We start from the raw sequence: 19219 nt of genomic DNA, 5'->3' as shown, positions 1-19219 counted from the left end.
CATGTACTAACGTATGCCATTATGATATTAACCTATGTGATATTAGTTCGATTCTATGCGGGTTTTATTTGCTTCGAAAATATGTGTTTTTTTACTTTTATAACCATTAATCTTATATTATATTATTATTTTTAAGTTGTAAGAGACGTAATATCCATTTACCTATACCATGTGGTACACATTGTAATAATTTACCTTTTTGTTTTATTTTACTCTGCAGAAGATAGTAGTTTTTCATTTTCTTACTATTGCGACTTTGTAAGTATTCTTAAACTTCTGTAACCGTTTTACCAACAAAATAGTTGTCCTATAACACATAAGCTAATTATCTTAAAGCAATTTAATTTATAAATATTAATTTCTACCAATTAATATTTAATTTTAATTATAATTTGTTCACCTACCAAAATGGCAAAATGTATTATAATTAATCTTACAAATTTAAAATTTAGGAGAGATTTATGCAAAATATCTCATTTCACGGTAATTATAGCGTCGTTTTCAGATACTACGTTAAGTTTCTAATTATAATTATCATATCTTATATATAAAAATGAATCGCAAAATGTGTTGGTATTCGCATAACTAAACAACCCCTGGACCGATTTGGCTGATTTTTTTCTTCAACTGTTCGGAATTGCCAGGAGAAGGTTCTTACGGACGAAAAATTTGAAAAAGTTATCAGGTTTGAGAAATATGACGAGATGGTGATGAAATTACAGAGGCGCCATCTGTCCAGCAAATAGTAAACTAAATTATTTTTGGTAGTCAATGGCAACCATTTAAATAAAATAAATAATTTATTTAAAATGTTATAGCAAGGTTTTGATTTGAACCCGATACTGTCAAAATATAAAAAATAAATTAAAACTATAATATTTTTGTGTTGCCATGGAAATATTATAGACAATATTTATTCAATTTAATTGTTTGAATAAAATATAATAAAAAATTCCTGGGAAGACCTTAAAAACATAATAATTTATATTTGATATGCCTCCTATACGACGGAGCAATCTAGGTAGAATAACCCGAAATGCTACCAACCAAGCTAATTACCGATCTAACCAAAGTCCTCAAGAACGTGACGACCGAAATGAACGTGAAAGAATTCGGATATCACAAACGCGTGAAGTGCGAACGCGAAATTCAACTAATAATCGCGCAAGTTTGAATCGAGCTGCTTTCAGTTACGATGTGTCAATTGACTACAGTAACTACCAGTGTGTTGTTATTGGTTCTATGAACTCGGTTTGCTCACACTGTAAGGCATTAAAATACAAAAACGAAGCCAATGGATTGTGTTGCGCAAATGGTAAAGTGAAATTGATACCATTGGATCCACCACCAGAACCATTGTACTCATTGGTTTCAGGAATAGGAACAGATTCTATACACTTTTTGACAAATATCCAACAATATAACAATTGCTTTCAAATGACTTCATTTGGGGCAACAAATGTAGTTCGGGAAAATTTTATGCCAACTTTCAAGGTATGTATTATAGCAGTTACTCATAATTATTAGCGAACAAAATTTTCTGTCACCAAAGTTAAGATGTGTCACTAATCTTCAATTTCTTAATCATTACGAAATATATCACTTAGTCATCATATTATATGGTGTTTCAGTTTCAGTGACACTTTTATTATATTTTATATTTGATAGATATTAGTTAAAACTAAAAATATACTTTTTAAGATCAAATATTATTTAAGTTTGATCACCGACAATCCATTAATTTATACCACACCATAATATTTTTTTTTTATTTACAGATACAAGGGCAAATATATCACAGAGCAGGTTCACTGTTACCAGTGTCAGATAGCGACAACAAATTCCTGCAAATTTATTTTATGGGCAATTCACCACAAGAAATTGATCTGCGTTGTGCACATAACAATTTAGTAAAGAGGTCTATTGTAGAACAATTACAAACTTTATTTCATCAACACAATCAATTGATTATATTGTTTAAAACTGCCCTGGACCTGATGCCATCCGATAATCACAAAATTCTAATCAGAGCTGATAAAACACCTGCAGGTCAACATACAAGACGTTTTAATGCACCAACTATTGATGAAGTTGCTATCGTTGTAGTTGGAGAAAACTTGGAATCCCGTGATATTGTTTTACGTCGTCGGAATGATCAATTACAACGTATAAAGGAAACACACCGCTCATATGATGCACTGCAATATCCCATTATATTTTGGCAAGGCGAAGATGGCTACGATTTCTCAATAAAAATGATAAATCCCATTGCAGGTAACTAAAATATTAGTTTAGCTATGGCGATAATATCTCAGTCATTATATTATGCATTTTAATTTTATATTTGAATGTTATTAAAACAAAATCTATTTACAGGTTCTGAAACCAACAAAAAAGTCAGTTCAATGAACTATTATTCATACCGCCTAATGATTCGGGAAAATGAAGATAATCACATATTGAAATGTCGGCGATTATATCACAAATATGTTGTTGACATGTATGTTAAAATTGAAACTGAGAGATTAACATTCATCAGGTTGAATCAAACCAAACTCCGATCTGAAGAGTATATTCACCTTCGAGATGCGATTAATACTGATGGAAATGCACAGAATGTCGGTCGGATGACTATTCTTCCAGCAACATACATCGGAAGCCCTCGGCATATGCACGAATATGCTCAAGATGCCATGTCGTATGTTCGTCATTATGGTACAGCAGATTTGTTCATCACATTTACATGCAATCCGCAATGGATAGAAATCAATCAGGAGTTATTCTCTGGGCAATCATCCCTTGTAATTGCCTTACTTTTAGTTAAACAACTATTCCACTCCCGCTTGGTGTTGAAATAGCTCATAGCTACTTTTTTTTCTCCAAACACGGCCGGAGATGTTTCAAAGAATCTCTGTCGGATTGTACTGTACGCCAGTTCGGTCCACGATACCTGTTAACACATTAAGAGTACTCGGTTATCAACTAACAACAAATTAATTCGAATTGTCAACCAGTTCAGGGAAGGAGTACCCCGAACTATAGTGCCCTTTGGCTACTGAGCGAAATATGTACCTGGGTCGTGAACATTTTTCCTAACGCCATAGCAGAAATATTTCGATTGATTAATCGCAAAACAATATAATTATAATTCAAACTTTTTTTTTACAATATTGTATTGTTTTGTTTTTAACTATTTTATGAAAAAATATAAACATAGATGTTCAAATGACGATAAAAAATGATATTTAAATATTTAAATATTTTAGTGGCTATAGTATATTGTGTATATCTTCACCTTATATAATAAAACCGATAATATGAGCATATATCTTAGAAACTTAAAGTTGGCCATGTTCGTTTATCGACTAGTTACAATGTACATGAGCTGCTGAACGTACCACGTTCCAATCGGTTACGCCGGTCGCGACCGCAACCGCGGTAAATGGCGGCGATGACCACAGTATAATGATGTATTTTGATCGAACCTACGAGCAGATATCCTTTCCACAAATAACCGACCGTCAGTCGAGATATTGCGATGCGGGTGGCGGAGACAAATAGTTAATAATATTTCCTAAAACGCACCTCACGTCACCGCCACCACTGTAGTTATTATTAGCAGGTAGTTTATTCGTCGTTGAAAAGCACGACTGTCGTCGAATTACAGGACTACTCCCTCCGACGCCCACAGAATAATGTTAATATATTATCAGGTCGAAAACGACGGCACGATTACAATAATTGGACGTTAATGGGGATCACGAAGGGGTTATCTACCTATAAGCAAGTACAAGTAGGTATACCAGATACCGGAGCGGCTGCCACCTGACATCATCGGTGGAGGTCGTCTCGCGGCGTTGCGCGCACACAATAATTGTTATTGTACAGGTATATTATCAGTATGCTTCTATATCTATATGTAGCTGTACACGGGTTATTTTTTTCCAAAGTGTTTTAAATTAAAACGTTTTCACTAGAAAAACGTCCCCTCCGTAAGTCGGCTATAATACGACGGCGAAGAAAACAATTACTGCAGCCGCAGTTGTGTATTATTATCGAGACTGGTCAAGACAACTATAATGTTTTCAACTCTTTAAATCAGTATAGAAAAATATAAGTTGAATTTAATATTTAAGTTAATCTCCTTACTTTTTATTTATAAAAGTAACAAAAAGTATATAAACATGGTTAAAAATTGGCTATACCTACCGTTTTTCTTTTACAGAATTACAGAATATTTATACAATCCGAGCAAAAGTACAGGACGTAAATTTAATAAGCAGATACTACCTATATGAATATGCTCGTGAATACATGTAATATAAATAATAAAAATAAAAATAACGGAAATGGAGGCCATCAATGATAAACTCTATGCAAACAGAAATTATTAATTATTTAAAAAACCACTGATCCAGTGTTAAAACATCAAACAGATAATGTTATCATTGACAGACTAGAAATTAACGTAATTTTATAAGATTTTTAGTTTTATATGACAATGTATACAAAGTATAATATATTTTATACATGGAACATGCATTCAAAACTATCAGTCGACAATACATAATACATTTTATAATACTATTGGTTATAAATAATAATATATCTGATTATTATAAAAAAAAAAAAAATGATTTGTATAAAGCTAAACATATTTTAAATCTATAGGTTTTATAGGTATATTGTTTAGTATTTAATTAATTGATTAGTATATAATATAACACTATAATAATTGTATATTATTTATTAGGCAATTGTTATGTGCATAACTCCCTCTAGAGCGGTGTTGTTTCAACCCTGTGATCAACCGATGGTTTAAGTTTAAAATGAGTAAATTTAAATAAATATACATTTACTAAATCTGTGTGAATACTTAAGGATTAACTATAATCAAGCGGTGAAATTCCAGACTATTAACTTCGGTTCACTTCATTTTTATTTATTATGAAATATATTTAAAATTAATTTTTAATATTATAATTTATTATATTGAAAAATTGAAGTTTATATTTTTTTATATAATACATATGAAATTTACATGCCTAACCATCGGTTAATAAACAGCCAACAAAGCTGACATACATATTTTATCATGAACCTTTGGTCATGCATTTTTAAATTCTTGAAATAATTAATAATACCAATAGAAAACTGTAAAAAACCCCTAAATGTTTTCACAACAAATATGCATATTACTTTATCGTATAGTAGGTAAAGAGCACAAGAACTCATCGTATTTTCCTAAGATGTAAATCAGCTGATTCGCGATAAAATAATCACCCACTATGTATTGTAATATATTATTATAATATCCGTATGGCGAGACTCACGCGCATTTCGGACGAGATGCCCTGCGTAAATACCTAGGTATATATACACCTGTATATTATATGCAACCTGTGTGTGTGTGTGTACCTACTAACACCCAATTAAACGCCAGCGACGACCACCGGACTTTTCGTATATTAATTAAATACATGCACGTGTGTGAATATTTCCGAGGACGGTATAATATATTATTATTATATATGTTTTTTTTTTTTTTTTTTTTTTATACACACATAGTTATATATTTTTTACACGCGCATAATATTATGGTAATACGCGCAAGTACATATTACATAGGTATAGTGTAACGTATATTACATATACCGCTGTATCTTTAACGCACACACACACACACACGTATATATATATATATGTTATGCGCGTGTACCGTATGTTCGTATAAGTGTGTACGTGTGTGTATATATGCTTGTCGCGGTCATAAATCTATCGAACCGGATGTTTTGCCATCTCGGACGACGTTTATTATACATACATACATATGTATATATATTAAACCGCTGCCCCGTCTTCAACCTGTCACATCACCCACTTCGCCAGCGGCCATCCCACGAAAGAGCAATCCAATGGGCCAATCGTTTTGTCTCGTCAATCGACGTTTACACCGCGGATGGCAGCTAAGTCTCGTCAACAGTGTATGGACTTGAGACGTCGCGCTGTTTGACGTTCAATAGTATACAATGTCATAATATAATATTATAACATAATATAGCGTGATTCATTAAGCATACGTTAAATCTATTTTTTTTTTTTTTAATAGAATAATAAATTTATTCAAATTCTAATTTTTAAAAAATTTCAAAAATAGGTAGGTACTTCAAGTTGTTTTTTAATTTTTTGTACTATGTATGAGAAATGCCTTGATAACGGTGAAAATACGAACTTACATTTTTCAAATGAGGAACCCTCTTTTTAGTTTTTACTGTACATTTTTTAGTAGATATATTTTTTTGAAAATATTTAGATAGCTTAGAAAAAAAAAGGGTGAGTATATAATTGTGAATTACACATTAAAGGTAGATGACATTATATTTTACTATTTGTTTCTAGGTCACACTACCTACAGCATTGTATTCTATGTAAACTAAATTATGATAATATATTATTATAATACGTTTACTTTTTAATTCGATTGTCAATACGGCTCATAATTATAATTGTAATGTAATTATGAAAACGAGAATGATCCTCACATTTTATTCTAATATCAAATAATTTATGCAAGTTTTAAGTATGGTAGCAGTCCATTACAATTTGTGCGCCAAAAATAAAACGAAGAAAAACAACAAAAGAGTGATAAAAAATGTATTAAACAATTGTTATAATTTATTATATGAAATTGATTACTATCGTAGCATGGAGTGGCTATATAGTTATATCAGAAAAAATAAAAATGAAGAAAATGACTGACAATGGCCATTGGCAACGTATGTTTTACGAATTCGGCATAAAGATATTCGAAGATAAATAATTATTTTTTTTATAAATGCATACCTGATGGTATTCAAAGTGTAGTTGTAAATCATTAAAATACATCATTTTATTTTTTAAAAAAACACAGTTTTTGTGTTGTTCAAATCGGGCCTTTCACGTTTTCCGTTCCAGTTTATCCAACCGGGAGAGGTTCTTTTTGCCCACTGGACCATTATTTCACAGCGTTAGGGACAGTTTTGTTCTTTGAAAATATAATACAAAAGTTATATTTCGGAAAACTTTTAAACACAAAGCTGCTCAATCGTATTCATAGTATCTTAAGTTATTTAAGAATAATGTTGTACTGTGGTCATGTATAATAATCGTAGTCAAATTCGACTTCGGAACAGCAACAACAGGACAATAATAATTAATATTAGAATCGTCGTTGCTTCGTAATACTAACCATCCTTAGGAATAGGTATAGTCTGATAAATTGTTAGTATTATGTTTACATCCCTGTCATCAGTGAGTGTTATTTTCTCGGAAACCGGCGTTGTCCTTCCAAGTCGCCTTGAGACGATGAACGATTAAAGTGGAGGTAAGTTTTTCTTTCTTTTCGTTTTAATTTAAGAGGATGAGTTCTATAGCCGTACTAGACTTTACAAACCGCATTCAGGTTGCAACGAAACCTCATTGATCTTCTCCGACGTCAGTGACATACCAATTCATGCGATATTCGTCAAGCAATCGTGTTGGAAAGTAGGTTTTTACCGTTGAAACGTTTTTCCTAATGAATCGAATAGTCGAAAAATATAACATAGTAGCCACTAACGTATAAAAAACAGAAAACCGAGTTGTACCATTGAAATACCGTGCTAATTGTTGTTAATCCATCGGCCAGCTCTACAGGCAAACTTCTGAACATATAGAGTCATATAAGGTATCAATCGGTCAAAAATATTGCGCAGATGGAAACAAAAGAACTCGTAAACAGATTGGTTTATAAGTTATAACCAAAAAATGTTCAAGTATTTTTAAGATCGATTTTGCGTACGCAACGAAAATATCGTAAAATAATATTATGTCCTCCGATCAGCCGCTTATCTATCTCTATTTTAAAAGACGTGCTATAATATGGAAACTAAATAATCTGCCGTTTTATAATATTACAAATAGTTATGACGAAAAATAAAACGAATTGTAAAGTTAATTAGTTACAACATAGTTGAAGACAACATATTGTTTAACTACTTGGCAGGACGTGTAAGTATACTTAAATAAATACAAATATATAACCACTACAGTATTTTTCATAATTTATAATTTATAATAATTACAATATGTTGACTAAATCAGTCCGGACATAGTTTATGAAATAGTTTAAGTTACTTTTGTTTTGTATAATCACTTCAATCGTCTAAAAAAATAATATTTCCAAAAATGTTAGTGTTTTTTGATGAAATGATTGTTTACTTCTAAAAAAATCGCCTTTATCGTACATGAATGTTAAACAATATAGTATAGGAGTGGAATTATTTCATCGTCACACGATAATACATATTGTTTGTACTTACTATGAGCGTCAAGTACCTAGTAATATCGCGTTCTCGAGTTGATATCATATATATTATTATAAATTTTAATGGTGAAGTGAACCGAGAGCAATAACACATTCTCTTATCAAATGCCCCGTTCATCTTCGATTTCGTTTTTATGCATAGAAACCGTCGAAAAGTATTCATTCGAGCATACAGGCATTTACTATTTCAGCTGTTATACAATACGTATTGTTGTATTATTAATACATCGACATTTCGTTAAAATTTTGCTGATTAACAATGGACGAATTCAATCATGACGGATTATAATATTATTGTTACTGTTTTTAGAAAATCAAATTGCTAACATTACGCTCAATGTCAACATCTTCGTGCGAATATGTCTGTGACTCGGGTGCAAAAAAACTATGGCTTATGCGTTGCGTGGAACTATGTAACTGTTAATATTATTTCTCGCCAATTGGCCTAATGTCGTTATAACTCATATTATACTTCACAGCGTTGCAAATATTGTGAGTAAAAAAAAAATAACAAAATCACTAATGCGCCGGAAGTTGTGTGAGCAGGCAGTCAACCTATCCTCTACCTATGCACATACTCGTACAATAATCATAATACGCAGTGTACTCATACTGTGCATTGTATTATTAAATAAAGTATTTTAAGTACGTTCATTAAGCTCAATCGACAATCACCGATGTTTTACGACCGAGAAACCCTATATACGGTCGGTAAAAATATTCGATTACCTCTCGGGTTCCGCCCCCTCCCGGAAGCCCTATTTTACCACCGGGCCCCCGTGTCCGTCCTCCGCGCTGCAGAACACCCACTTGTCACGCGTAATATTATTATTATTGTTATTTTATGGTCTTGCCGTACAGAGGCGTCTTGTTTATATTTCGTCGAAAACGGTTCGCCGACCCCTGTACGCCAGCCGGACGATATAATACGATGTCCGCGAGTCACGGCTATATTATTATCATATAATGCTAAACCGGGATGTCAAACATAAAGCATCAACCGGGTCAAAAATATTAAATTGAATACCTACTATGCGAACCGTACAGAAAACTTATTATTGGAAAAAGTGGATATCACTCTGCTGTACAGTAGGTGTCGAGTGGGTCACTTTTATGGCGGGTATGTTAAATAATGATTCAAGTTCAATAGTACATAATATTATGTATAATTGTATACGAAAAACCATTCTGAGTTCAGTATATATCGCTAGGTATGATCCATAACATGCTTTCTGACATTGCTATTAAAATAATTAATTTTACAATTAATATTACGGCAGATTCATTTAGTTTTATATAGGTAGGTACACACATTTCATTATAATTATAATTTATTAACGTTGTTCGAGTAGTTTCAACGTCAGTTTGTATTTCAGGTTTTATTAATTATTTATCTGTAAGCCTAATAGATTTTTCAACAACATACGATCACATCTTCACCGATTTCCGTTCTTTGACCTGCAGGTGGCTTAAAGACAACAAACTTCAGAATCTCTATTGTCATCTTGATTTGGTTACATACTTTCTCACCGGCCGCAGTGACCAGGGAAGTGCTTGACGATTTTCCAGAATCTTTTACAAATATTGATTTACCCAAGATCATCGGAGGCGGCGACGGTGCTAGCTAGTGTAGCTAACGGTGTCACGAGTACAAAAGCCAGTGGCATTTTCGGCACTTGAGGGATTATCAAAAGTCATTGTCAACGGATCTTTATATGAATTCAGCACTTTGACTGTAACAGTGGCTTACGGATTGGGGAAGAGAGAAATTCCAATGGCCCCAAAGTTTAGTCATATTGTCATTTTACTCATCTTATCGGCCCGGTTGGAATTATTCAAAGGATGAAGTGTGAATATTGTTTTTCATTACATCTCCTGCACGTTACATTTATACACAGAAATGTGTTAAAATAATAATGATTTCTCATGTACAACATATTAAAGACGTATTATAAAATTGTATTAATTTCTAAGGTTACAATTAGCGTCTTAAGTTTGCTATAATAGATTTTTCTGCGTTACCCAATCAAATGTATTCGTTAAAACGTATATTTCATACGCGTTTTTAATATAAATGTAATTTATCGTATAGGAATGATTAAAAATCGTATGCGTATCATCTATCCTTTTAGAAAATTAATATACGTGATTTCTATTGTAGCAAGAATTCTCAAAACAATTAAAAAATATGGAACATTTTTAAAACTTGTTCATTGTTTACACTATAATATTATAACTATATATGTTTATTGTCATAATCTATTCATTCTCATCCTAAATGAAATGAAAATTTATTTTCAATTTATGATACACAATTAAAATAATAATAATAATAGTAACTTATTTTGACCAAGGTAGTAAATTATAAAAGTCGTTGACTCATCGTTTATAATAGAATAATAATTTTGTTCCGTTTACCGCTGAGGAAAACATCTTATTGCTGAAACAGGAGAAATTAGTATTATAGGTGTATCTAAAAAAAAAAGGTAGACGCCTCTGATACGAAGTAAAAACGAATTTTGAAAAATGGCGAGAAAATTATACTTCCAATAGCTGAAACGCTCGCCACCTCCCGCGGGGAGTGTTTGAGACCTCGAAAAGTCGTGAATTCACAGGGGTCCGATGAATTGAAAAAAAAGCGTTAAACCTCCGTTGGAACGAGTCCCACTCGAAATACACCACAGCCGCCATGTACACTTTGCAGTAAAAAGTAATGTTCTATGACGCTGTATGTATATATGTATACTTAAACTATACGATACTCGCTCGCGAGTGTTTGCTGTTCGCCAGCAACTGGACCGCCGCCTACGTAGGTATATTATGCATATAATAATATATTACGTGTATTGCGATCATTATATTATATTATGACGGCTGCGCGTAAGTCGTGAAAATCGTATAGTGTTCGTAAAAACTCAAAAACACGATTCTGTACTTATATTGTGCGATGCGACTACGCCTATTATATACGTTTACGATTTGTTTTTTATACACGTCCATAATAATATGATCGTAGTATACAATATAATACTAGAAGATTTCACGTATTGGTTATAAGTATTTACTTTCTTAAGTAATTAAATTTTTATTTAAATTTTGAATCAAATCGACGTTATGGTCCACGGTTGAACTAAACACCCGAATTCTCGGGGTAGTATCGCTATCAATTCAGCTGTTATGGCCGTGTGATAAATAATACGAATAGATTATACGACGGATGGGTTTATAATATTGTATAAACGCACACTGTTACCATCTTGAGAGTAGAGTTCAAAACCGTTTCGAACCGAGCAGATAATAATAATAATATATAGCAATGTTTATCTCCACGGCTGCGAGACAAAACGTCTCGGCCTGAACAATAACGGTTCACTTATATTTGTTTTAAAGCCATAACTCATAACGTTCGCCAATAATAAGCACAAATATTCGGGTGAAATATCTTGCGAGATGATCAGCGGTGATCATTCTTCGAACAATGACTATAATATACCTGCGTGGTCTGCGGCGAATTTAAAACGGTGTTATTTCATCGGTGCAAAAATAATATTGTCGCTCCCAAACTGTATTATAGTATTAGGTTAGTAATAAATTATTTTACTCCGCGAGACATCGGATCGAAAACAAAAATTGGAAACGACCGGTTTTTGAAAAATAGTTGCCAGAACACGAGCTACGATATTCTACGATATAAAATAAAATATACAGATAATATTATTATAAAAATCTAATCTAATACGTAAGTACGTACAACAGTACTTGTCGTCGGGTAAATATTATACATTTTATTACAATAAAATCGCCGTGGACTCTCGCGACAACCGCGTGGTTCTCACGGAAAGCGCCTCTCTCCGTCTCTTTGTCTATCCATCTCTTGCCGGGACGTACTTACACAATATGATATAGGTACCGTTCGCGTCACGACTCCCATGTCGGACGTCGCTCGCGCTGTTCGTTTATACCGCTGCGGCAGGCCGTATTATATAAGTACGACCGAAACACGTTTTTTCCTGTCGCCCGCAATAATTTAACTGCGCTTAAACGTATTACTACCGGGCCGGAGACATTTTTCCTACGCTGCACACAATATAACAATATATTTGTATTTTACATGCTCACCGCGGAGTAGGTATATTCACCTCCGTGTTTTACTTTAATTATAATAAGTTTATTCGAATAATGAAGATTTTGGAAATTTTTAAACATACCTGACTATAATAATATTCTCAAATTCTTAAGATTTTTGCACTACTAAGAAACATGAATGTATTGGTATTAACTTCTGTTTTTTCAGTTGAAAGTCTTGCCTCCCCTCCTTCTTTTTACTATAAATAAATAGATTATATTTTTAAATAAATTTTGATAAATTAATATTGATAGATACAGTTGAAAATTATTTCTAAATAATCTTGGCCTTTATGTATTCCAAACATATTATGATGGACTTATTATTATCATCAGTGCACAAAGTTAAATAACTCAAGAAACTACTCGTTTGAATTATAATTTTGATTAGTCAAAAGTTTGCAGAAAGTATATTTTAAGGAATTATAAGTATTATAGTAAAATAAATTAACAGTATAAATTGGAGGTTCGAATTATAACAACAGAAGGCTATGTCTCCAAAAATGTAATAGGTACTTTTTCAGAAATACAAAAATATCAAAAGTCTGATAATATGCCCCTTAAGTATATTTTAAAAAAATTCTTAAAGTCGAATTTGAATAACTGTATTATTAAATGAAACATGGGAGTGAGCATGCTTGATATACTCATATAGTCATATATACACTACATACCTACTATGAATATAGTAAACTGTCTGCTATCTTATTATTCCTTCATAATATTATGTCTACGACGACAACTTAAATATTGTGTAGAATCGTATCGCTCAACAATATCGTTTATTGTTGCACGTTTCCTTAATTTGTTTTTTTTTTTTTAAGTGAAAATTTATCACATTATTTATAAGTGTCTTCAGATATTCTACAGGTTTTGATTGATGACATTCAGCTCTTGAATTTTGGATTTAAATTTAAAAAAGAAGAATGAGTTAACAATACATTTAAATTTCAAGCTTTCCCTATTGTTCGCTGTACACTTCAATGGGTCACTAAACACTTTCTTATATTTTTAAATATAAATCTGTAACGATTATGTAGCCTCAAGTTTTTATATTTTGATAAGCTTCGTTTCACATTAATATAAAAAAGTAGTATAACTTTTTACTATTCATAATTTAAAACGTTTTAAATATTTGACGAAATTTTGAAACAGGAAGTTTCATTTAAAATGTAATTTTTTATCTTAATCACATTTTTATTTTATTTAGCATATTTTCTTCGACTTTTAGTGACTCTTGTTACATCTTTTACGATGGTGATATAATTAAATTGTAAATTACATTTTCAGTATTTTAAAAGGTACTTAAAAGCTCTATACTATTAAAATATGCATTAAATAACAAAAAATAATAATATGCAAGTATATAGGAAAAATTAATTGAATATTGGATTCAGCTTACTTACATTATGAATTATATAATATAATTTTGACAACTAACAAATTGGCATTTCATAGACGCACGAAAAAAGTTCTTAATGCAAAAAAGACTGCAGTATTCGATCAAACTAATTGATAAAATTTAGAATTAGATACTTTAGATACATAAATTAAATTAAAGGAAACGGAAGTGCAATAATTATTAACTGAATATATTCAATCATAATCTATTAATATAGTATCAGTACAAGTTCAACATGGAGTATATAAAATAATAACATTAATATAAAGTATTGTCTTCTTTAGGTTTTTCAGAGTTTCGACTTTCGTATTGACATTCATACTATTCTTCATTCTTCTCTGTTTTTTATTTATTTTAACTTTTAATATCTACATATTTTCCACGCAATAAAGTTCGTTCTTAGACTTATGTTTTTTTTCCTGGAACGTTCTCCTTAATACTGTATAAGGAAATTATACCTCGAAGTATTGACTTTCGATTTCATTTTTTTTTTGTTTTATAGTATTATATTATTATTTATTGTTTTTTTTTCGTATTGAATTGTTCGTTTTTTACTCTATTTATCTAGATGACCTTTTATATTCGTATGTATAACCACATATCTAAAGACTATTGATTTGTTCTTTGATTTATATATATATATATAATTTATATATACGACCATACCTTCGCTGACTTAAATAATTATTGTATAATGTCTTTATTTAGTATATTATATTTTCTTGTACGATTTGATTTAGGTTTGCTTTGCTTATTTAAACTGAGAACATCGTAGAGCTCTTAAATTAGAAATTAAGCTTTCAAGTAATTTTAACTAAGAAGTTGTTCATAAAGAAAAATCGTAACATATTTTTTATTTCAAAACTGACAATTTTTTTTTATTTAAAAGTATATTATTGATATCAAAATTTTATTGTTTTTAACATACACGATTTTAGTATATAACTATATTATTTTATACACAATTGTTTTTATAATATATACTTAATAATTCATAATATCTAAGATAACGTAACTCAATCTACAATGTTTTAAGATTTTAATGACTAACTAATAAAAATAATAATTGACTAACATTTGTTGTTAATTGTTATTTACAATAATTGTATATTTTAGCCACCTTGGATTCTTTAATATATATTATAGATGTATAAAAAAATAAATGAAAAGAAAGACATGTGAACAGGAGTGTAATAAAAAGTTTCCGAGGTTATAATAATTTAAATTAAAACCACCAGTTTTTCGGAATTGGTTAGAGTAATAAATTGACTTCCAACAATGATAATAAAAAAGGGATTGTAAGCCTAATGTTCATTTTGTAAGTTCAACTATATAGATATATAATTCACCTCATTCACCTTTGGACTCGAATAACCCCCACTGATTATACACAAGTTATACGTGCATGCAATAGACATTTTGATAACGGTAAAACTACAAGTTGATATTGGTCTCAGAAAATACTTACGTAAAAAGCACGTATATTGTATAGTGTATATTACAATTTATTTACTTAAGGTTATTTTAATTTTGTAATAGCATTATTAACGAGTTTCGATCTCAAGATTATGTTTTCAGTATAAAAAATAGTATAATATAATATTTATACTTAAAAAATATACTATATACATACTACACTACATGGACTACCGAATGCGGACAACTCATCAATATTATAACGATATACGGTAATCCGTTATATTATGTTTTAAAAAAAAAAATATATGACTCAAGTCATCCTCGTTTATAAAATCGGATATTATAACGCTGACTTAAGACGATACAACCGCGCTGTGAAATCAACGATAAATAGTGAGATTACATCTTATGACTTTGGATCACCGATTAAATATTTCGTGCCCATCCGACCACAAATCTAAAAATTAAGGCGTTTTCTTTTAAAAATATTTCATTTAGTATTATTGTTATTTTTATTTTTACTTTGTCGCTCTCGGTACTGATTTAATACAACTGCGACGCCGTTTAGTATTCAGTTAGTTTGTTCTCAGTTTCTGATCGATTACAACTTGTTTCAAACGCGACAAACGGTGAAATCGGAAATGTCGTGTTTTCGTGAAAAATATTTTATCGTAAACATATTCTACGATATTATTATGGCGCCTGTTTATTTGACCGTGCAAGTATGACTATATTTACCTGCAGCGTATGATGGGACGATTTTTTAAATTTTCGGATGATATTCGATGGCGTCGACCGTAAAAATCTCGTATCCGGAGAGGACGAAATTACGCCTCGTAAAGTCGGACTGTTGTTTAATAATAATTCGTGGCTGACATTTCACCGTTGTCTTCTTCCCCTTACAAACGAGTTTATATACACAGCCGTTATATAAAAACGAGACCATTGACCCCATAAGGTTTGCGACGGAGAGCACCACCCCCGTCGTCGTAAAAGGCGAGAAACGGCAAAAGCACAATGCCGTACTTACACGCGCTCACCGAAGGACATTTTATACCTCTTTTCCCCACCACCTGGTCCACGTTGGGAAAAAAGTAGTTTTAGCGTTATATGGCTGCAGTATATATGTATATTTATATACGTGTGTATGTGTATGTGTTGCATATATGTATATCGGTAACTACCATACATATTAGATATATATACACAATAGAGACAATAAATTTATACTGGAAAAACGTATATACTATATAGAGCTGGCAGGGTTAGTGTTATGGTACACTAGGAGGACGGACTTGAAGGCCAATATCTCTCATTGTTCCCCAGGGTTGTACTTTTCTCTCGCACACGACTCCACGACCTCCGGCCCCGATTCACCGACACGCGTTTCGACCACGTCTACCCTAAGTACCTACTCCGTTTTGAAATAGAAGGCGTGGTAGGTGAAGGGTCGGACGTGTCAGTGGTACCGGTAGTGGTAGTCGACGATGGCACTATATACACCTGTAAATGTTATATATAGTGGCATAGAAAGATAAGTTTAGAGAGAGAGTGAAAGAGAGAGAGAGCGACAGGGAGTGAGGGAAGAGTTAGAATGACGGTAAAAGGTGTTGAAAGGTACCTTTACGTGTATGTGTACCAAGAAGAGTTGCTGTTACGGATTTTTCGGGGCTTAATAGAGTAATCGGATTAACTGACGGCGACGGGTTGTCGAATGCGTTTGACTGGGAACCCGGACACCCGGTGAAAACTGTGGCAGCAGCAGCGGCGGCAGTGGCAGGAAATCCTCTGGGAACGATCTTTATGATGTGTACGCCAATGCTAAAAACGGCCGCTGCCATCGTTGTCGTCGACGCTACGGAATGTATTCCTTAAGTCTAAGCCTTAATACGGATTTATATAATATGACACTATATATATGGCCACATACTCAAGTTTATAAATAGGGTACTTTTAGGTAGGTATACCTATAATACACTTTTAGAGCAGACGACCAATGTCCAAAATATAGGTTATTATTTCACATATAAAATAAAAATATACTTCCATCGCACTTTAGAACACCACAATATTAATTATATACCTATTATTATGTAAATATAAATAGTGAATAATATTTTCGTCAAAATATATTTTAATACAACGATTATTTGACACAGAAATTGTGAAACGTTTGAACCGTTATGTATATTACTATTATTATATATACTTACTATAAATGTGCGTACTACAATCGATGTCGAAAAATCGATAAATTCTGGTATCAATATCTGATACAATCTTAACGAAAGTGATTACTCGAGGTGGAAAACGTTATCATATACGGTATCGTAACTACAGTATAATATAGTTACAAATTTTGGAGCCAATTAAGGTTCGTAACGTATTTTAGCAAAACGTTGAGTCGTCACTGAACTCGTCTATAAACTACTATAACAGTTGACGCGTAATTCGCAACGAAATTAAAAACATAATAAATAATCGAAAATAAAAACAAAAGGTGATCGAATAAGATTCTAATATATCAGTATTATGTATTACATATTATTGTTATTGTATCACATCAATACTCGTCCTTTATTATGTTATATAAATATATTATAATAATTCTGACCGAAGCGATCATCAATGGGGCCCCTCTTGATCACAATATTAATAATATGACGTGTATGTTTTTATCTTCCCTCTCCTTCTTCCGGTTACCGTTAAAAATGTATGAAAATATATATTATATAGGATGATTCGCCAGGTTTAAACACTCCTTTTTTTCTTCAAGTTTTTTTTATAGCAGTTGTTCAAAATCAGATTTTTGGAATTTTTGAATATACATTTAAAAACTATATTTTCAAAATATATTTATTTGTTCTAGGTATTAAAGAACTGTCCTATATTTCTGTGAAGGAATAAACTTCTGTTTTCTTAATGTGAATCTCTTTTTAAATTATTTATTATTTAAATACAATACATAATATATATATTTTTTTCTGAACAATTCAAAATATCGATATTAAAATTCGAAAAAGTTTTGAATTATTTAACTTGATTTATTGAAGATAATAGGGCTATCGTAACGGGTTTGGAAGGTATCTGGGATATTAGGTGATTTGGAAGTTTTACTAATTTAATTTATAACAATGGTTCAAGTGCAATAAATACTAGTTACAACATGAAAAAGGTGTATTATCTGTTTTGTATTTTCGTGATGATTGTTAAAAATAGAGGATCTCGTTTTAAAAACGGAAGTTTCTCTAACCCAACTTACCATAGTATAATCCACCAGTAGTACAATATCATGCATTTTGAAATATGATTTTATATTAATGTGGTGAACATGGTTGGTGAAACATCCTGTATAGACACGTTCTCAGCAATGAATCATCTTCCCGAATGTATAATAAACAGCATATGAAATAATATATTATAATTAATTGGATAATGGCGTGGACGGCGGCAACAGCGTAGGTACGCACTCAACAGTAGTATATACGTATACATAACGATATCATGATACGAGCTCTCCATAAAAACCCGTAGCCAGAACCGGGCTCGAAGTTTCATGCGATAATAATATTATTATTATAGTATCACCACTACGAACGAACACGGTGATTGAATATCTCGGTGAAGTAGAAAAATTAATTTTATACTCAGATAGAATAAGGGAATATTGGTTAATAGAGAAGAGGGAAGCGATCGGCTTGAAATGCACTTATAATTGCGATCATAGTTTTTTGTAACAAATATTATAATCATATTAGCAGAAATTTTTTATTTTTTATTAAACTATTACGGCTTCAACAGTTTTTGTTTGAAAAAAAATACATTTATTAGTAGGTAAGCTGCTATGAAGGGAGATGGAGAAAGAGTAAATAAAATAACGAACACCACCTACATATTTGCCGTCTGAAAACCAATTTCAATGCCGATGA

At 31.7% G+C, this 19219-nt stretch overlaps 1 protein-coding gene across 1 annotated transcript; it reads left to right on the top strand.

Annotated features, from left to right (window-relative positions):
* The first annotated feature begins 891 nt into the window (after positions 1–891).
* Positions 892–3071, top strand: LOC126549999 (uncharacterized). Its single transcript, XM_050200689.1, has 3 exons — positions 892–1494; positions 1779–2274; positions 2377–3071. Exons 1-3 carry the CDS (start codon positions 994–996, stop codon positions 2856–2858), a joined length of 1479 nt encoding a protein of 492 aa, XP_050056646.1. The 5' UTR covers positions 892–993; the 3' UTR covers positions 2859–3071.
* Positions 3072–19219: the final 16148 nt, after the last annotated feature.

This window comes from Aphis gossypii, chromosome 2 (assembly GCF_020184175.1).
Source record: "Aphis gossypii isolate Hap1 chromosome 2, ASM2018417v2, whole genome shotgun sequence".
Taxonomy (NCBI): domain Eukaryota; kingdom Metazoa; phylum Arthropoda; class Insecta; order Hemiptera; family Aphididae; genus Aphis; species Aphis gossypii.
This window is presented reverse-complemented; position numbering and strand designations above follow the sequence as displayed.